The sequence below is a fragment of the Canis lupus genome, chromosome 23 (genome assembly GCF_003254725.2).
Source record: "Canis lupus dingo isolate Sandy chromosome 23, ASM325472v2, whole genome shotgun sequence".
NCBI classification, from domain to species: domain Eukaryota; kingdom Metazoa; phylum Chordata; class Mammalia; order Carnivora; family Canidae; genus Canis; species Canis lupus.
Window position 1 is genome coordinate 32934262 of NC_064265.1, and position 22545 is coordinate 32956806.

Sequence of the window (22545 nt, forward strand, 5' to 3'; positions counted from 1 at the left end):
TGAGAGACAGAGGCAGAGACATAGGCAGAGAGAGAGATGCAAGCTCCCTATGGGGAGCCTGATTTGGGACTCGATCCCAGGACCCCAGGATCACGCCCTGAGCCAAAGGCAGACACTCAACTACTGAGCCACCCAGGTGCCCCAGTCAACTTTCTTTTTAAAGAGATTTTTCACACAGAATCAACATTTCCTACATTGAAAGGTACCACACCAAGTAGAGAACAGTTTGTTGCTGCAGCATGGAGATGCAGATGCTGAATGGAGGGCCAGGCCATTATTAAAGTTAATCACCCATGTACAACCATTATGCTCAATGCATGATTTATGTCTGTGCTGAATAATAATCACAAATTACTACATGTAGTAGACTTCTAGATTCACCTGCCTACAATTAAAGTCACTAAGTTAAATCTATCAACAAAAAAAAAGTAAATCCAAAAAAAAAAAAAAAAAAAAGTAAATCCCCCCAGATGTTTAAACTTTAAGAATGAATTAATTTAATAATAAATTATAGATCATACAAAAGATCAACATCAAAACGTATTTAATAGAATATTTAATTATATTCATAAACTCTCATTAACTCTATGCTTTGTCAAAAAAAAAGAGATGAGGTTTTGCTTTTTAATTAAACTGCAACAGTATATATAGCTTTCAGAATCACTATAGATTACTGCCTAAAACAATCCTCACTCCCCATAAAAAAACCATGAAAAGTTGGGAGGCATTTTGAAGGCGATTTTAGATTACTAATATTGAGAAGTTAATATGAGAACTAAGAATTTTAAAAAGGAAAAAAAATGGTGAAATGAAATACATTATCTGTGGAAACATCTATAAACTTCATGTACTTCCCCAATCTCCACTCACATCCTAGTTGAGAACCATCCTTTTAGATTTCAGGAAAAAGGAGTATGTCATAAAGGACATCGTTCTCAGGGATTTAATTTATGATGTGCACATAGACTAAAAGGATATTACAGCCCCCCAAATTTGAAGTGGCCACTTCTAACACTATTCTTACTATTACTCTCTTCTTCTAACTCTAAAACAACAACAAAACCAAAGTAGAACCTGGTTTCAAAGATAATTAACTCACTTTTTGTGAAGGAATTCTCCAGCTGCCACAGCAACAGGGCGATGTGCTGAGTACACCAAGTGGTAAACATTTTCACAGTCTTCATTGGAAAGAGCTTCTTCACTTCCACTGAAAAATTCACAAAGCAACATCTGAGCCAAAATAAATGTTTACTTTCAGTTCTATCTTTATTTACATTTTATAAAGTTCATTATAAAAGCTCAAGGCATATTGATTTTATTTTCATCTCTATTCAATCTTACTTTAGAAGTAACTTTCTCCAATTATAAAAGATTAATTATTATTTTTTTAATTTTTATTTATTTATGATAGTCACACACACAGAGAGAGAGAGAGGCAGAGACATAGTCAGAGGGAGAAGCAGGCCCCATGCACCGGGAGCCCGACGTGGGATTCGATCCCGGGTTTCCAGGATCGCACCCTGGGCCAAAGGCAGGCGCCAAACTGCTGCGCCACCCAGGGATCCCTAAAAGATTAATTATTATATAAAATTCAGGAAACCGATAAAATGTCCACATTTCTTCCCACACAAAGGACATCCATGGTACCCTGGGATCATATATATAGCCCAAATTAGCTCTATTTCTTTTAAGTGTACAAAACATTTTTGTTGATAGGCACTGGGAATATATCTGTTTCACAGTTAAATTATTATTATAGTAGATAAACTGCTCCTTATAGAATTGTCTTATTGATTTCTTAGCTCTATGCCCAATATGGGGCTTAAACTCAAAACACTCAAGATAAATAGTCACATATTCTACCAACTGGGGCAGTCATGAGCCCTGGACAAATCTGTTTTAAATTTTTAAAAATTTTTTTTGTTTTATTTTACCACTATACTTAGAATACCATTTAGTCTCTTTCTATATAAAGTGGATTCAGAGGTCACAATAATTCCTTTATACTAACACAAATTTCCCATCTTTCCACTCATGTATTCTTAAAGTTTGAGTCATTTCTTACTTTGTTAGAATGTGTTTTTAAGTTTCTTCCCCTCCAAAAGGAACATCTATTTCCTATTAACATGCTTATAAATGTCGGATATGATTAGAGATTAATAATATTAATAATAAGTAGATAAAGTGTAGAATTGTTGGGCTGTACAGGGCTTGACAAGATGTAGGGGTGGGTATAAATTCATTCCTCAGAGTTCAATCCTAGAAATGTCTCAGAGGAGGAGGTTGAGGGATCTCTCAAATAAACATAAAATCAGAGTGACCTCTGCAGCAAAAGAAGACAGTTGCAGCATCACAGTATAAGGGACTATAGTTCTGAAGGAAAGGAACTGGATATCAAGGACTCTTTTTAAAAGAAAAGAGCATTTTTTAAAAGTACACTTTATTCCCCCTCTCAACACTGCTGGTTCTAATTCTGTGAAGCAAAAAAAAAGTAGCCAATATAGTGTGAGAAGGTATCAATAGGGTCTTACTGGAACCAAGAGGCATTGAGAAATTAATAACAAGTGTAGGCAGAATGGCTAGCTCACAACCTACACTGTCCCTGTAATTTCCCTTCCATATCCTGAAGGTCATGAGATTATCAAGACAGTTGTTTTTTTTTTTTTTTTTTAAGATTTTATTTATTTATTTGAGAGAGAGAGAGTGAGCGAGAAAGAGAGCATGAGCACAGTGAGGGGTGAAGAGGGAGAGAGCCACAGATTCACTTTGCCTCAATCCCAAGATCTGAGCCAAAGGCAGATGCTTAGCCGACTGAGCTACTCCCTGAAGGAGACAGTTTTAAGACTACTGAAGAAGAATTACAAACTACAACCAGAGGCTTTCTGTCCTAAAGCAGAAGTGTTTTTGCCTATGCCCAATTCTTACCCCTAACAAATTATGAGGCACAAGACTAAGGTCTAAGTTTTATTCCTTCACCTAATTATACAACATCAGCTAAATTAGCTAATACCCCCAAGGAGAAAGCTAAACTCCTAAAGAAACAAAGTTTAACAAGATATTTCAGGAACTCAAACTTATAAGTGAAAAGAAAATAATCTATGCCAAAAGAAGAAAAAGAGAGATGGAACAAGATGTTACACCTGACTTTACCTGTTGTTTTGATAGAGATCACATAAGCCAAGAGAAATAAGGCCAGATCATTTCAAGTAAATGCTGTAAAACACTAGAAAGCTGGTTTTGTGATACTCAGCTCATTAGTCACCAAAAGAATATATAAATTAGGGGACTGAGCAATACAATGGATAGAGAGGATTTGTTTCAAGAGAAAAATGTTAGAGTACTGTGTAACTTTGAAACCTCCGCGAGCAAAACTAGAGCACGAACTTTCAGAGAACCGCTGTAAAAACTTTATAAACATCCCTTTTATGAGGAGGTTTAGGAAAAGTGCAGAGCTTAAAAAAATATAACTGTGAAAAGCTGACTGGAGCTACCCATGGTAATAAATTAAGAAGAGAAGTGGTAGAAGTGTATCATCCATAAATAGGCTGTGTTTTCTGTAGACCAGATATGGAACACTTTAAAAGAGCCAGTCTGAAAAATTTTAAAAGACTTTGTCCAACAAGACTACCTACAGGGCAAGCAATTACAATAGAGGAAACCTGAAGGTCAGGAGCTGAGACCCAAAGTAAACAGAGGAGGCACTGTCTACTCTGTGGAACTGAAGTCACAAATACCTAGAGTGGGGAGAGAACTCTGAGGAATCCACTTAATGAATCAGGATATCTGACACAACTGGAGGGCCATAACTATACCCTCCTAAAGAAGACATGTTCTGCCCATATCTCCTCCAATGAAAATGTAGAAACGAACCTTAAAAACAGACTTTTGAAACAAGTCAAACCATTTTCTAAACTGTTATGAAAGTAGGATATTTTAGCCAACAAGATCTCAGATGATTTGAAAACACTCTTATAAATTAGCAGTAGAAATAATCTTGGAGAAGTCTATGAGATATTACTCTTACCTTGAAAAAAAGGAAAAAGAAATATCAAAGGAAAGCTTACTCCTCTCTGTATGAGCAAATATTAAAACATAATAAACAAGGACACACATGTGTATCATTAACAATAGAGATCTTAGGGATCCCTGGGTGGCGCAGCGGTTTGGCGCCTGCCTTTGGCCCAGGGCGCGATCCTGGAGACCCAGGATCGAATCCCACGTCGGGCTCCTGGTGCATGGAGCCTGCTTCTCCCTCTGCCTATGTCTCTGCCTCTCTCTCTCTCTCTGTGACTATCATAAATAAAAAAAAAAAAAAAAAAAAAAATTAAAAAAAAAAAACAATAGAGATCTTAAACACCAGACAATTCTGACAAAACAGATGGGTAAGTGGAGAGTGTCAAGTATTTTTTTTGTTTGAGGGAAAGATACTTGCAAGTTTGTGAAATTTACAAGTAAACATTGACTAGGGGGTCAAATATTTTTAAAAAGACTTGAAAAGGAAAAACTTCAAAGGTATAGTAATTTAAATTCAAAGTAATGAATATAAATACATAACTATATATACAATTAGGGTTTTTAAAAAAGATTTATTTATTTGAGAGAGAGCAAGAGTGCATGAGTGGAAGGAGGAGAAGGAGAGAGAATCTCAAGCAGACTGCTCGGAGTGTGGAGCCCAACATGGGGCCCAATCTCTCAATCCCTTGAGATCACAACCTCTCCAAGAGGCTGGGGATCCCTGCTCAGTGGCTTAGTGCCTGCCTTTGGCCCAGGGCATGATCCTGGAATCCCGGGATCGAGTCCCACATCGGGCTCCCTGCATGGAGTCTGCTTCTCCCTTTGCCTATGTCTCTGCCTCTCTCTCTATGCTTCTCATGAATAAATAAATAAAATCTTAAAGAAAAGAAAAGAAAGAAAAGAAAAGAAAAGAAAGAAAAGAAAAGAAAAGAAAAGAAAAGAAAAGAAAGAAAAGAAAAGAAAAGAAAAGAAACCAAGAGACTTAACCAACTGTGCCACTCAGGTGCTCCTAGTTAATTAAACATATTTAGAAAATTTAGAAAATGACCAAATCAATCAGAACACATTCTCAGACAATACAATAAAAAAAACAACAGCTTGAAAAAATCTGATTTAGAAAGAACAGAAAAATACTACTGAATAATCCATAATTAAACCAGTAACCATAAATGTAATAAAAATATTTATCATTGAATATCTATGAAAACACCTGATGTCCAAATATTTTGGAAAGTAGTAAAGTAGTGCTTAGAAGTATATTTAATATGTTAAGTATAATTATTAGAAAACAAGAAACAAATGAGCCAAAAGACATTTGTTCTCTAAAAAGAGTAGTTAAGACAAACCAAACTTCTGACATGATGATCAAGAAAAAGAGGATACAAAAAAAGAGAAATTAATAAGTAATAGCACAATATTGTGAATAATATCAACTACAAAATTTAAAAACTGTGATGAAATTGATATATTAAAAAGTTTATTAAAAGTCAAAATTATTATAGTAAGAAATAAAAGATAATTTAGATAGATAACCAATGAATAAGTAAAAATGGTAATCAAAGACCTTTCCCTTAAAGGAAATTCAAAATTAACATGGCTTTAACAAGACAATTATTTCAAAATTTCAAGAATTAATCTCTGCCACAGAAAATTTGTTTCAGACCAGAAAGATGACAAACTAATGAAGATAATTTTACAAAAAAATATAACCTTGATTTCAAAGTTGGATAAAGGACAAAAAAATTCCATCAAATTTACACATAAGCTACAAATAAGAAAATCCTAAATAAGATCTTAAAATAACATTGTATTCAAGCAAAGCACAATAAAACCAAATGTGTTATGTTCAAATAGGATTTATTCTAGAAATGTAAGTGTGGTTTACCATTAGACAAATAATCAATTTCATTCAAGCTCATCCACAGATGAAAAGAAATTCCCAGAAAACTCAGAATACAAAGGAACTTCTATCTTGTATCAAAAACTGATCTGTCTGGGACACCTGGGTGGCTCAGTGGTTGAGCGTCTGCCTTTGGCTCAGGTTGTGATCCTGGGGTCATGGGACTGAGTCCCGCAACAGGCTCCCCATCTCTGCCTGTGTCTCTCTTGAATAAATTAATAAAATCTTAAAAAAAAAACAAAACAACCTATCTCTGAAATCACAGCAACAGAGAACTTTAATTATCTTCTTAGAATAAGGACAAAAAGATCCATTCTCAATGATAAATTTATAGTGCTAAATGTCTTGCTTAATGCAATTACATAAGAGAATGAAGCAAAAGTTTTAAGGTTAGGCAATGAGGAGACAAAACTGAAATTATTTGCTTGTAACATATAATAATCTACATAGTAAATTCAAGAGAACCAACAAACCATCAGAATATATAAGAGTTCTAATAGGTTGTGCACATATAAGACTAATATATAAACATTTTTATGTCCCAGAAATGATCAAGTAGAAAGTATCCTGAACAGTAAATACTCATCATATAACAACAAAACCAAGAAGTATTTTAGAATCAACCTAATACATGCCTTTTGAAAAAAATTAAACCTTACATAGAATATCGAATGATATGAATCAAGAAATGCATCATTTAAAAAAACTTTTTTTTTTTTATGATAGTCACACAGAGAGAGAGAGAACGAGAGAGAGAGAGGCAGAGACACAGGCAGAGAGAGAAGCAGGCTCCATGCACTGGGAGCCCGACGTGGGATTCGATCCCGGGTCTCCAGAATCGCGCCCCGGGCCAAAGGCAGGCGCCAAACCGCTGCGCCACCCAGGGATCCTGAAATGCATCATTTTTATGCCTAAATGACATATAATTGTAAAGAATTGAATTCTCTCTTAAATCTATCATAAAATTCAATGCTTTAGTGAGCCCTGTTACTCAGCCATAGACCCCAACAGTTAAAACCAGAAATAGGCAAGATAGCTTAATTCTAACCAAAACTCACTGCCCTGATTTATTGTACTTTCTTGAGGCCCTGATGAAGGTGTTTTGCAATGACTGGAACATCCCTTATAGCCAAACCAAAAAAGCCCTGTTAGCAACAGAATGCCTGGAAGACACCCCTGCCCATGATGAGGGGCTAAACACAAACTGAACTTCACCTGTGATTGCATGCTCTCTGCCTCCCCTCTTGCACATACCCCTCTAACCTCTTTCTATAGGATTCTAGGTGTCCATTAGCTGGGGAGGTTGGCTGTTAAAACTTGTGCCTGCCAGGTCCCCCAGCTCCATTTCTTTTCAAAACCTTCACCTCTTGAGTTACTGGCTTCTCTTGAAATGAATTTATCTGAGTTTGTTCATTAACAGTGTTGCTAAGCCTAGCCAGGAGCTATGCCTTCAATTTGTCCAATCTCTTCATTATTCCCTGGGATGGAGTAGTTTGGCTATGGGAACATACCAAGGTTTACCCATTTGTTCTGAGTTAGAGGCTATGGCAGATCGTTCAGTAACAAATGCATTTTCTAATATTTAAAATCCTAGCCATAGTTTTTGAGAAATTAGATGTACTTCAAAAGATATTCATATGGAAGAAACATAATCCACAAGTAGCTAGTAGGTTTTAAAAAGAAAGGCAAAGAAGAAGGAATCTCCCAGAGGCGTCTGCCTTTGGCTCAGGGTGTGATCCCTGGGTCCTGGGATGGAGTTCCCCTCGGGCTCACTGCAGGGAGCTTGCTTCTTCCCTTGCCTATGTCTCTGCCTCTCTATGTCTCTCATATATAAATAAATAAATTCTTTAAAAAAAAAAAAAAGGGGGAAGGAATCAACCAAGAAGGAGGGCTATGGATAGCATATACTATATTATAAAGCTACAATGATAAAGAGTAAGTACTAGATTAGGAAGGGGTAAAAAAAGATCAAAACAATGGCCTGACATAGATGGTATCTGGTATATGACAGATATAACATAACAGATTATGAGGAGAATTTTTAATGATTTTGCTAAGGCCTACATTTTTTCATATATATTCTGCCCAGGTTTTAGTCAAAGCTCTATGGATAATTATTGCTATGTTAAATTTCTATCATATGAATGACATAATATAAATACCTTATTTTCTTTCTCATAGTTCTATACCATTCCAAAGAAGCCTATTTGAAAAACCTATCCCTTTAAAGGCCTTCTCTCTTTCTTTAAATAGAAAGGTTAATACTTTCTTGATATTTTCTCTGGACTGCATAAGATAACTTTTACATAGAAGAAACAAACAATAGTCAAAATAAAAAAGCAAAAGAAAGAAAAACAGAAAACATTGTTTCAAACCTAACCTTAAAAGTAATAGTAGAGCCTAAAGTGATAATATATATTAGGGCTAAATATGTGAAGTACATCAATAATACCAGGAGAAAGATATTAAAATACCAAGATTATTTTAAAAAAATAACTTTTTAAAGTAGGCTCCACACCCAGTATGGCGCCAAATGCAAGGCCTGAGCTCGCGACACTGAGATCAAGATCTGAGCTGAGATCAAGAGTGTGGCAAATATTATACTTACTGAAGTATCAGGGTAACCAATCGAATAGCTTCAACAGCAACGTCATATTCCTTATCAAGTGTCATTGATACAATGCGATCCTGAAAAATAATTAAAAACCAAGCAAATATGAGCAGAAAATAAAATGGGAAGGATCTAAAGCACTATCTTTGGGTAGTATATGCAAGACTAATGGGAGGTTAAATAGAATGCTTTAAACTCATATTATCACAGTCTTACTCAAACAAAGGACGTGTTAGTATAAAGGTTCATAATCTAAAATCTTTCTCTTCTCATTAACTGACGTACCGTAACACTGAGACAAACTTTAACGTGTAAAATTAATATAACTATAAAAAGCTGTATATAGAGAAAATCTTATTTTAAGCAGAAGAACCTTCTGTTGAAGGCAATAAATAACCCATGTTGGTAATATCTTTTGTAAAGCAGGGATTCATTCATCTATTTAATACAGGTTTATTTAAAGAATATGCAGTAAAGAATATGAACTAAATACTTATTATGGTAATGTTATTTACTAAACTAGCTATAACTAGCATTTTAAAAGTAAAAAAATAAACTAAGCATTCTTGATGCTTACCTTGAATCGGTTAGTGAATAACTCCAATTTGGGGAATAATTCTCTATTGGTATATAGACTCTGTAGAGCTTTCAAACATTTCAGTCTGACTTCTCCTTGCTTCAGATATACAAATAAAAACATAACAAAAGTGGTAAGCTTCCATGCCACCAAAGTTGAAAAGAACAGCCTATGTGAAGGCTGAAGTAATGTTCAGCTTATCCATTCAATTTACATCATATTTTAATTTAACATAGGGTGGAACTAAGCAGTTGTACAGTCTGTGTTGCATTTTATTTAATTAAAAATGCACTGAAAACCCCTTAGTTACTTGAGAGTAAGCTACACCTTTTTCAAATATTTACCAATTCTGATTCAACATTGAGTAATTCTGTGTTGTACAGTGGCATTCTAAGAAAATTTTTAACCTATGATTTTAATTAGAGAAAGGTAAGATAATTTGCCCTTTGTATAGTAACTACTAAATACTCCTGTAGAAAAAACTAATGTCATATGATAGGGTCATCATTTATTCATTTAACAAATATTTTCTGAGTGCCTTTTATATTCCAGAAAGAGGGGTTAGGAAAAAAGGTAAACAAAATATTTAAAACAGGGAAATTAATAGAGTGAAATGGTTTGGCTATTTATTAGTGGAGTATCTTTAATAATGTCATTAATTTAGAGTAGAAAATGTTGGGGATCAAAGTACAGTCAGGATCATCTAGAAATTTAGCCAATTCTCTCAAATTATTCTAAGGACACTGAAATTTCTCTTAAAAAAAAAAAAAGTAATGTGCTATAACAGAAGTCTAAGTTCTAGAATCAAACACAACTAGATTTTATTTCCAATTCTATAGCTTATTAGCAATATGAGAGATAGCAAGTATATTAATCATTCTGATACTCAGATTTTTCATTTATAAAGTAGTGATAACCAACTTCATACGGTTGTAGCAAGGATTAAATGCAGACGTATGCTGGTTAAGGTTTATTATTATTTACTTTTTTTATTAAAGGAAGGCGAAGGGGGCAGGGGGGAGAGAGAATCTTAAGCAGGTTCCACATCCAGCAGGGAACCTGAGTCGGGGGGGGGGGGGGGTTGATCTCAAGACCCTGAGATCAAGACCTGAGCTGAAATCAAGAGTCAGACACTTAAGTGACTGAGCCACCCAGGTGCCCCGCTGGTGAGTTTTAACAACCAGTTCTGAGGGATGGGGTCCTGAATAGTTGTATTTGTGTATTTCTGTATTTCTGTGATGTAAATACTCCATCCACAGACAATTTTGAGCTACCAATGAGATATTATTGAATTCATATTACTGAAGTCATATTTGCAAAGGGATGTGCATAATAAGTGTCTTGCAATCTGATTCAAGTTATCTCTAGTATACCACTGAATGAGATGAGATTTGTTGGTAAAGTCACTAGCACATAGGAGGTACCTGGAATACCTATAGTAGATGCTCTTGAGGCCCAATCCAGATCCCCATATTCTAGTATACAAGGCTACTCGGCTACTCTTTCTGCTTGCTCCCATGTTGACTGCCAATGGTTCATACCTGCACCTCTTTCTGAAGAACTGATCATGGTTGAGAAAGAATCACCTGGCACAGAGATTCCTGGAAGGTTGTGCTCCACAATGCCCTCCTGTTTACATCCTTTCCCTCTTCTAGGATGAGGCCCAGAGTGGATAATGATATAGGATAAAACAGCCTAACCTTCTTCTTTCAGATCAGGACAACCCCTAAGATAGCCCTTTAATATGAAATTAGTAAGTGAATATATGTGACAGAGTGCTGTAGGAATGGTAATCTGAACCAGAAAGAACCAGGAGAATATGCTGGTGGCTGCTGAGGATGTGGGAAAAGAACACAGGGTACGGGAGAGTTCTTGGATATAGGGTACTCTCCTCTGAAATAGGATGTAAGACCCTGTAAAGGCCCCTGGAAATGGCTTAACATCTTGTTGGATAGTTCTAAAAAGCAATGGTGCATATTAAATGAAATAGAGGAGCCAAAATCATTGTGGCAGACTGTGATGGAAGGAATTTAAAGACACATGGAAAGCATGCCAGAAAGGATCTATTATAAAGCTCAGAAGACCTCCCAGTTGAATATGTTCCCCATAAGGGCTCAGAGAATAGTCTGTTTACCAAGGTAATAAGGAAAACACTGGTGATGGGGGTACACACATTACTGAGAAGATCTGTAGTAACTGTATTCTGTAGTCTTAGGCTGACAGGAGACACTCAAAATTTAGTTTCTGACAGCAATGGAGATAAGAATAGGAGCGCAGAATAGCAGAGACAATGTAGAATCTTATAACTATTAGATGCTGGGGGGGTGTGTGTGCTAATAATTTTAATGGGCAGCAAAGTCAAAGGGCAGTCCACGGAAATGCTCACAGGACATCGTCTTACAGGAGGCAAGACTGGGGAAAGGCAACAAAAGTATTATATGATAAAATATACTCACGAGGAATCAATGATGGACGAGCAAAAGACTAAGGACAGCTGTCCCAAAATAAAATCACAATCCCAGATCTAAGACAGCATGTGCAGAGTTTCCTTACTCCTCTCGAATTATAGATTTGAAAATAAGGCTGTCAAAGATGAAATGACTCCATCTATACAAGTTCACAAAGCCAATTACAGGTAGAGAAAAGACATTAATTGAATTTTATCTTCACTTTGTCCAGTGATCTCTCCCAAGTCTTGGTTCTTTATTTATGATATGCCCTGCCTACACTACAGGAACTTAACAATTAAATAAGATGATACCCATGACAGTACTTCAAAATACTGAAATAACTTAGATGAAAACTCTAGTTGCCTTTTTGGTAAAAAAGTTCTTTCTGGGGGCTCTACTATACACTGTAAGTTATTTCTATTATACTATCTAAAAGCTTTGTTATTTGTCCATTACACAAAATCTTATTCAAAGGTAAATACTGCTTAACACAGTGCCTAACATATAGCTGCTGCTCAATAAATAATTTTTTAAAAGATTTTTACTTACTTAGAGAGAGAGACAAAATGTAGGCAAACTATATTCTGGCTCTTGACTGCCTTTCTGTTCCCATGCCACCTTCCAACTTATGGTGTCTTAGGGGTCACAAATAATTTCTGAGAGAAGGAAAGGGGTCCCATGCAGGAAACTTCTCCTGATCCAAGTTGCCTGCAGGCCTCATGTAAGATTGTTTTCACTCACTGTGAAACCATTGATGGCGTTGCTGAAAACAAAACTGTTGAATGAAGTCCTTCTCTGAAAGTGAAGGACAGATGTGGGCAAAAGTCAAGGGGAGCCTCATGCAGCCTGGCTGATGCATATGTCTGATGAAGGGGGCACTGTAGACTCAAATGTTTATAGCACAGTTACGGATGGGGCTAATGTCTCTGGGTCCCCACTGGAAATTCTATGCCTCTGTCAGATAGAATGTAATGGGGAGGTAGAATTCAGACTTTTATCAGGGCCCTTGAGTATTAGTGCCCCAATAACAATAATTCTAGGGTCCCTTAGGGGTATGATTGAAAAAGTGGCTCTGACAGCAACTTCTTGCAAGATACATCCATGAAGGTAAGAGAAACAAAAGCAAAAATGAATTATTTGGACTTCATCAAGATAAAAAGCTTCTGCACAGCAAAAGAAACAGTCAACAAAACTAAAAGACAACCTACAGAATGGGAGAAGATATTTGCAAATGATCTATCATATAAAGGGCTAGTATCCAAGATCTATAAAGAAGTTCTTAAACTCAACAGCAAAAAAACAAACAATCCAATCATGAAATGGGCAAAAGACATGAACAGAAATCTCACAGAGGAAGACACAGACATGGCCAACAAGCACATGAGAAAATGCTCTGCATCACTGGCCATCAGGGAAATACAGATCAAAACCACAATAAGATACCACCTCACACCAGTGAGAATGGGGACAATTAACAAGGCAGGAAACCACAAATGTTGGCGAGGATGTGGAGAAAGGGGAACCCTCTTGCACTGTTGGTGGGAATGTGAACTGGTACAGCCACATTGGAAAACTGTGTGGAGCTTCCTCAAAGAGTTAAAAATAGATCTGCCCTACAACCCAGCAATTGCACTGCTGGGGATTTACCCCAAAGATAGAGATGCAGTGAAACAATGGGACACCTGCACCCCGATGTTTATAGCAGCAATGTCCACAATAGCTAAACTGGGGAAGGAGCCTCGGTGTCCACCAAAAGATGAATGGATAAAGAAGATGTGGTATATGTATACAATGGAATATTACTCAGCAATTAAAAACGACAAATATCCACCATTTGCTTCAATATGGAGGGACCTGGAGGGTATTATGCTGAGTGAAATAAGTCAATCAGAAAAGGACAAACATTATATGGTCTCATTCATTTGGGGAATATAAAAATTAGTGAAAGGGAATAAAGGGAAAGGAGAGAAAATGAGTGAAAATATCAGTGAGGGTGACAAAACATGAGAGACACGTAACTCTGGGAAACGAACAAGGGGTAGTGGAAGGGGAGGTGGTGGAGGGTTGGGGTGACTGGGTGATGGGCACTGAGGAGGGCACTTGGCGGGATGAGTACTGGGTGTTATGCTATATGTTGGCAAATTGAACTCCAATAAAAAAATTTTAAAAAAATAAAAATAAAAGTTAAAAAAAATTAAATTAAAAAAAAAGGAAAAAGTGGCTCTGGATGGTTTTGAGGAGGGTAGTTACCCATTAAAGATAAGTTCACATGTGTTTGTGGTTGGGGTACTTTGGACCATTTTGGATGCTGATGATTGTGGTTCCCACTACTGAATACATAAACAGGTATTAACATTTTGGCTGTGTACAGTACTGAAACACCATACTGAACATCATCACTATCTACCTCAAGGGGTATGCACAACAAGGACAGACTCAAGCATAATGGACCAGTTAATTCCTTGCTAACTCCATGTCCAAACCATGGTATACTATTCCAACAAAAATACTGAATCCATTATGGGGGAAATTCTGTTAATTCAAGACTTAAGACAAGCAGAGGTGCTGATAACCATACTGTTATAATTTAATAGCCCAGTCTGGCCAATCAGGAAGGCCTCTGGAGCTTGGAGGCTGACAGATCATCACAGATTAAACGCAGAAGCTCCAGCTTTGGCCCTTGACATTATCATCATTACTGCAATGGTGGCAATCCATATGGGAAACTTGTAAGTTTCTAAGGGAAAAGGCTAATAACTTTTACTTGGTCCCCCTTTTTGTTTTTTTTTTTAAGATTTTTATTTATTTATTCATGAGAGAGAGGCAGAGACAAAGGCAGAGGGAGAAGCAGGCTCCATGCAGGGAGCCTGATGTGGGACTTGATCCCGGGTCTCCAGGATCAGGCCCTGGGCTGAAGGCAATGCTAAACCGCTGAGCCCCTTGGCTGCCCTACTTGGTCCCTTTGTAGTATGAGGATCAGGACCAATTTGCATTCACACAAAACAACCTGCAATACACTTTCACTATACTTTTTGCAATATGCCATTACTTCAATAAGCCTAATAATAAGCCTAAGCCCCCACTGACATTTTAGTCATCCATTATATTAATAACATCCTGACAGTAGGGCTAACTGAAAAACATGTTGCTACAGTGCTGTACTTAGTCACTGATGGAATGATTAGTGCCGATTTGACTATAAAACCAGATAGAGTCCTGGACCTGGCAGAGCTGGTCCAATTCCTAGGGGCTACTTGAGTGGCAAACCAAAGAAGTATACCAGAGATATCGAACAAAAAATATAGGCCCTGGCAGCATCTACTAATAAAATGGAAGCCCAACAGCTAGTAGGCCTCTTTGGATAATAAAAATAGCATGTGTCCCTCCAGGTTGCTTTCTTGGTTCCTTTCATTGAGATGACCCACAAAGCAGCCAATTTTAAATGAAGCCCTTTGCTGCAGCAGGCCTTGGAAGCTGTTCAACAAGCCATGGCCCAGGAACAGCTTTGGGACCTTTGAAACTTGCTAGCCCGATGGAACTGCAGGTTTCCACAACCCACCTGTCTATGGCAGCAGGAAATTGTCACTGGGACTCACAGGCCTTACAGCAATTGTTTTTCGGTTTTTCAAATATTTTATTTATTTATTCATGAGAGATACAGAAAGAGAGAGGCAGAGACATAGGCAGAGGGAGAAATATGTTCCATGCAGGGAGCCCAATGCGGGACTCGATCCCAGGACTCCAGGATCATGCCTTGAGCCGAAGGCAGATGCTCAACTGCTGGGCCAACCAGGCACCCTGCCTCATAGACTTTGAATCTGCAAACCTCCAAAAGCTGAACCCAATACCCACCCCTTTTAAAAGATTCATTTATTTGAGGGGGCAAGGGCAGGACCCCCGCCCCCTACAGACCTTTTAAAATAAAACATAAACAGCACTCTTGTGCCAATCTAGCTTGTGCCTAGAAGGCTTCAACAATTTCCCACTGGGTACATCTACGGATTGGACTTGGGAGTCCATCACAGATGCAAAAAATGTGATAAAGTCCCCCTCCACACCCCAAAATTTGATAAAGCCCAAGGGATGACCTTGGAAGACACTAAGACTAAAGATACAGTGCAATCTTGTGATTCTTCTCAATATACTTAGATCATGCAGGGAGGAGAACTGGACACATTAACCAAGGCCTGGGACTTACCTAGATCTGGCAGAATGATCACACTGTACATCCCACCCACACCCACAGACACAGATGATGCCTCATTGCCATTAACACATACTCAGGCTACACCACTGCTATTCTACTCTGACATTTGGATGCTGGCTGAAACTATATAGCTGGTCCTTGAACAAAATTTATGTTGTATTTTTGGATACCCTATAAGATTTTGCTCTAACCAAGGAATATCCTTCATTACCCAAGTAAGACAACAAATGAGCATATTCTCATGGAATATGTAGTTTCCATGCACACTAGCAGCAGCATACCAATGGAGCCACTCAATGAATGGCTGACTCACACAGCAACTAAAAAAGAATACCAAGGCAGCCTGATAGTGGACTGATACCCTCATCTGACTAGGGTTGTATGGCTACAAACAATACACTGCAGTGCAAGGGAAATATGGCATTACAATGTGTATTGGGAAACACTGAGTTTGGACGGGGTGGAGATGGAGTAGGCAGCGATGTGTTTAGGCTGTGCCTGTAAAATCCCAATCTCAGGATACTAATCATTCTTTTTTTTTCCCTTGGAGTGTATGCCTTTGGGGTGGTTTATCATTCCGGCTATCATAGCACACTGGACATGGCCCTCTGATGCTTCTCTTGGGCACCTCCCTTCTATGGGAAACCATAAGATGGGAGACAAAACCAAGAAGTACCATGGTGCTAGGGTCCTTCTAGTAGTGCTGGGAACATCTGACCCTTCAAATCAGGTGGGGGACGTTACTGGACATGTCAAGTGTGTGCAGCACATGACCTCCTTTTTGGGACTGGCCAACTGAGGAGAATAAGTCTGCATCAAGCAACAATGCACTGGGTGCTCAAAAAGGCAGTAGCATCAGGACTGGGACAGACAGCCTAGGTTGTAATACCCAGGCAGCTAGCACCCCAAGCAGAAGACCAGGGCATCTCTGGCCTCAGGAGGTTCATGGAGTGAAAGATGGGCAGAAATTTTACTTTCTTCTCATTTCTATAGAATCCTCTGCTATACAATGCCTGGTACAATAACACCTTGATAAAGATTAATACAGCCATAGTGAAAGAAGGCAAACTTAACCAATGCTGGATTTGTCATTCCAGAATAAAGTCCCTCTTATCCTGCACTCCCACTGTAATGGCCTGGTCAATACACAACTATTCAGACTTTCCTCAAGCTATCAATGAATCAAATCACTAGGCAAGTCCTTCAATACAGGTTGAGATGCAGGCATGCTTTGGAGTCCCCTACTTATCTATGATGTGACAGAAAAAGATCCTTATACCAGAATGGTTATCACTAATCTATGCTGACATTTTGGAATTGCAAGTCCAATATGTAACTTTTCTTTCTCTGCAACCACAAGGCAAAAGCAGGCTGGGAACTGTGTATTATCTGACCTAGTCAGCATTATGAGAACAAATCCCTGGCAGATGTCACCTGCACCCTTCTGGGTTATGTATTTCTCTGTGGACTCCAATGGACAACAGAATGTATGCGCCCAAGGGAAAGATTTTATTGCCTCACTATGCCACAGAGGGCTGGAAAGGACCCACTTTGCTAACACACCACAGAGTAGTACCCAGTTCCCTCCTGGGAAGACAAATTAACCAGGCACTAAAAAAAACGGTATACAATCTGTTCTTAACCATGGCAGAAAGTTAATGCTACTGTTTAAGCATACCAGATCAACAAAACTTACTGACTCACTAGCCTATGTGGTATTGGTAAGCCCTCAGCCATCTAGTGGCAGAAGAGGGTGGTGTTTGTGTGACTGCCAGCATTTCTTGCTTTGCATACATCACCAATTCAGGTAAGTTAAAAACTGAGCTGGTGAAATATCCAGACTCAGGTGGGATGGTTATTAACTGTACATTCACAATTCCCTTTGAATCATTTTTTAACCTTTTTAGTTGGCTTAATTCAGGTACGTGGGGTTCCTAGTTGAAGATTATCTTCCAGAGAAGCCTGATCATCCTCCTGGGTCTGGCTCTCTTAATCACCATGGTAAAGTGCCATCTCCAAGTGACAGGGAAGCTTTATGAGCAATCCACATTCCTATAGGTTGTTCAAAGACCCTACTAAAACCAACTCCATCTTAAAGTTTGGGGTGGGCAATGGTCATACAGGATTTGATATGCTTTATTTGCCACTTCAGGGGCCAAGCAGAGGTGAGGTATGGACTGCTGGAAAAGGCAGTCCTCTGCATGTAGTCTTTTGACCTCTACTTAGCTACAAAAGAATGGGCCATGCTCCTGGAACATTTCCTTATCAAGAGATGAGCCTTTGCAATCACAGCTGGGGTAAGTGCCTTGTGTGAACAGCTTTCCTATTTCAGACTCAATGTGGGTCCTCTTGTTCTGCTTAAGCATGTGAATCACATATGGCACTTGGCTAAACTCATTATTAAATCTATCTCCTGAGGGGAGGGGGCAGGGTCCTTAGTTCTGTAGCATAAGAGAGGTGCATGTAGGGAAACTGCCCTGCTGGCCCTGGAGGACCAATGCCCATTAATGAAACCACTCTTGCTCTGTCCATACTTACATGAGTAAAGCATTGTTTCACCCAGTGCTTGACTGTCTTGTGTTTTCCTCCGCAAACCTGTTTTTTTTTTTTTTTTTTTGCAAACCTGATTTCAAGATTCAGTGGGCACAAGTGTTTGAACTCCTACCTCTGGTGATAGGCATCAGATATCATTTGCTTGGCATATACAGAGCCAAAAAAGTTTTGGGGGAACTTAAAAGAAATAGGATATGGGATGAGTCAACACAGAGAAGAGAAAAGGGGGTGGACTAACAGAAAATAGACTCCACCCAAGCACTACAGAGATTCTGATACCAGGGATCAAGAGAGGAGAAGAACTAGAGGTGCCTGGGTGGCTTAGTCCGTTAAGTGTCCAAATTGTGATTTTAGTTTAGGTCATGATCTCAGGGTCATGAGATCAAGCCCTGTGCTGGGTTCTCATATGGATGAGAATCTCTCTCCTTCTGCCCCTCTTCTCACTCCAAAAAAATAAAAATTTTAAAAGTAGAAGACTGTACACATAAGCTAATAGTGAAAGCAATACAGAGCAATACTGACAAACTAACGAAAGAGAAAGGTAATCAAGCCTCATATGCATAAATATAAAGAGATTAGGATAGTCCAGAGAGAGATTACTATAGTTGTATTTAAATTAGACCTATTATGTGTCATCATCTATGAAAGAATTAAAAAACCAATGGGTAGAGAGTTTAGAAATAAGTTTTGGTCAACAGAAAGACACTGAATTTCTAATAAATAGCTCTTTTAGTTGTTAGAAATTGTTTGTCTTTCTACTGACCAAAACTTATAAAATTTATATAAATTGGCAGTATCAAAAAAACCAACAAAACTGTCTTACTGAGGAGGGGAGACCAATATTCTGAAATCAAGACATGGAGTATCAAATCTTTATGTTGTACACCTTAAACTAATATAATGTTATATCTCAACAAAACTGGGGGAAAAAAGCAATTTACAATTACAATGTAACCTTTAAAAAATATTTTATTTATTTAACAGAGAGAACGTGTGCAAGCAGGGGGAGCAGCAGAGGGAGAAGGAAAAGCAGGCTCTCTGCTGAGCAGGTAGCCAGATGTGGGGCTTGATTCCAGGACTCTGGAATCATGACCTGAGCCAAAGGCAGATGCTTAACTGACTGAGCCATCCAGGTGTCCCACAATGTAATCTTAAGGAAAAAAAGACAGGAATTTCATCAGCTCATTTGAAAAGACACAGGACAGTCTGAAGGCACAGGCCATAGCCTATAGAATAAGTAATTTCAAAAGGATGTTTAAGGAGAGACAGCAATGACTACACCCCTCAGAGGAAAAGAAAAAGTACAAGATTATGGTGACATCAGAATGAGAAAAAGGAAAGCTGAGAAGGGATTAAAACAGCTTTTCTAAATGAAGTAATGGGAGATTATAAAAGAGGTTTAATAAAAACATACTACTGAAAACAGTATCTTCATATCCTTTTATTCACAATGAACAAAACCAACCCCCTTCTTTCTTTATCTGGACAGAAAATTTATATAAACACAGTTTAATGACTTATTTTAAAATAATGGTGGTTTGTTTTTTGATAAGCCACAACAAATGTATGTTTTTCCCAGAGGAGGAAAAATGGTATGGTAGTGGTGGGAAATAAAATGCAGAACTTTAAATGTATTCCTACTAAAAAGTTTGTCTTGTTGGATTTAGGCATGTGTATACACCTCTGAGGACACATTGTTTAATTCTACTTTCTCTCATAATGTATAAAATTTAATTGGATAAACCTGAGATGAGGCTTAGCTGTGAAAGTCCTGAATTTCACATGAGGATTAGAAAAAGAAAACATAGGATCAAGTCTGGGATTTATTAGCACAAAGGAAAGAAGTTTAGATTGCTAGGGAAGATAAATATTCAGGAAAAATTCACCATGAACTAACTGGCTGTTCCTCCAAATAAAGTAGGGAATAAGAGCCCCTTTTAAAAATCATCAATTAAAAATAAGTAATTATGAAGTTAAACAGCCAACTTGTAATGATCTCCCTATACTCTGAACTCTTTCTTGCAGCAAAAATGGCTTGTATAATTCTCCTGGGCTGTTTTATTACATGCAACTTTGTGGTTTTCAAAATATCTTGGTAATACTTAGCATGCTATTTGTTTATTTTTAAAAGATTCATTTATTTATTTTAGAGAGAGAGAGAGAGAGAGAGAGAGAGCGCGCGCACATGTGCTTTAGGGGGTCTGAGGAGAGGAGCAGAGGGCAAGGGAGAGGAGAATCTCAAGCAGACTCCCTACCAAGTGCTGAGTCTGATGCAAGGTTCCTTCTCACAACCCTGAGATCATGACTCCAGCAAAATCAAGTCAGACACTCAACCAACTGAGCCACCCAGGCGTCACTAGCATGGTGCTATTTAAAAAGTAAATGCTCTACAGGCTGTTAATGGTAATACATAGAAAATAAATCTTAGAATATTATGAAAATTGTCTTAAAAGTCTAAGAATATAATTGCATTAAAAATGTCTTCTAATTGCTATTATACTTTTAACAATTCAAATAATGGAATACAACAATTTAAAATAAATTGTTGTAAGATTTCTATACTTGTGAATATCTGACAATTCAAGTTATAGAATGTCAAGTCATTCAATATAAAAGTTCCAAAGATCTGTCACTCCTACCCTTGGTTATTTTGAGGATACTTATTCAGCATTCAATAATGTGGGATTCCTTTTAAAATCAGAGCCTTTTCTAAGGGCATAGAAATAAAAATAGATTTTTAGATCAAATATTCTAGAATCCAATAAATCTATTCATCTCTGATAAAATACTGTGGCATGACCTTAACAAATTCAAAAGAAAGAAGTTTTTTTGTTGTTCATACTTTTCTAGTTTTGATTCCAAACTAGAAAAAAGATTATAATTAGCTTCTTACGATGTTATATCCTCTTAAAACTTTAGATATGCCAGGTTGCCAACTTGGTTTTAGACATTATTATAACTAAGTAAGATAGAGCTTTCACATGGGCCAATGTTTCAAGTTTTGTCATGGCCATCAAATAAAAAGTTATTCGGGTGGATGGTCTTAAAATTCCATATTATTACAGCTATTAAAAAATCAACCACTGCCATCTTAACTCCTAGCATTCTAGCACGGAGACAAAAATATCTTCTATGAAAGCCTAGAACAGAGTAACTTACCCTATCATGAAGAGTCCAGCCAACATATTTTAGGTAACTGTCATTGAGGAAGGCATCACTATACATTTTCATCCATACTCCAATTTCTTCAATACAAATGGCTCTAATCTCAGCAATAGCATCACTAGAGGAGGGAAAAAAAAAAAAAAACAAAACATCAGGCAAACCTCAGATTAATATCCAAAACTAGAATGTACTTCATACTAATTTTCAGGAAGAAATAAATATTAGTCCTAATACTGTATTTACAGCTACACTCTCAAAAGTCCTCTAATTTGAGTATCTTCTGTCCTTTAGATGTTTCCTATAAAATAAAAATTACCAATACCAAACTGAAAAAAATACATCTGGAAATCATCTAATTTTCACTGGAATAGGAAATGGCACTTAGAACTTTCTGAAAGCCTCACAACTATTATGGAGTCCACAAACATGTTAAATCTGAGGAAAACCAGCATACCACCATCCAAATATAGAATAATGTAGAATTCAAAAATTGTCTCTCTAAATAATTATAAATTTAAGCTAGCATACATCTTTTGAGTTAAGAGAAAATAAATACGATAAAAACACAAATTAGTATCTATAAGGGTAAATGTCAGAAGCTTGTATTATGTGAAAATATACAATAGTTTACAAAACCAAAACTTTGAAGTAATTGTACTAATAATTCACATTTAGTCACACTGGGAACAATCTTGGACTATATTGTTAAGGTACCAAAAGTCAGGTTTTTGGCTCCATGCCCAGATGGCTTTTCATCTCACTATAAGCATCTAATATAACCCTCCTGGGATGATTTTCCTACTCTAAAATATATGAACCATGAACAAATACAATTTTAATATTTTTACCTGATTTTGCAACAGGTTATAGCTATAGTTTTTTAAAAAAAATCATATTAAATATAATAAGGTAAACCTTAACTTTCCTTTGTAGATTGATCTTCAAGGTTTCTAATTTACTATATATAAATAAGCTAAAATTTTATGTAATTTTTAATTCTCCAATTTATATAAGGTAATCATCTGTCAATTAATTGTTAATCTCGTAATAATTTAGCTAGAATCTTTT

The 22545-nt window shown here is 37.3% G+C and overlaps 1 protein-coding gene across 11 annotated transcripts in view; it reads right to left on the bottom strand.

Moving 5' to 3' along the window:
* STAG1 (stromal antigen 1) overlaps positions 1-22545 on the bottom strand; it is a 393923-nt gene that overhangs the window by 103318 nt on the left and 268060 nt on the right. For all 11 annotated transcript variants that reach the window (XM_025449001.3, XM_035704782.2, XM_049099673.1 and 8 more), the window contains 4 exons: positions 21472-21595; positions 9103-9201; positions 8523-8602; positions 1100-1207 (listed from right to left, as the gene is read on the bottom strand). In XM_025449001.3, coding sequence (XP_025304786.1) covers positions 1100-1207; positions 8523-8602; positions 9103-9201; positions 21472-21595 — 411 coding nt within the window. The remainder of the gene's footprint in view (positions 1-1099; positions 1208-8522; positions 8603-9102; positions 9202-21471; positions 21596-22545) is intronic.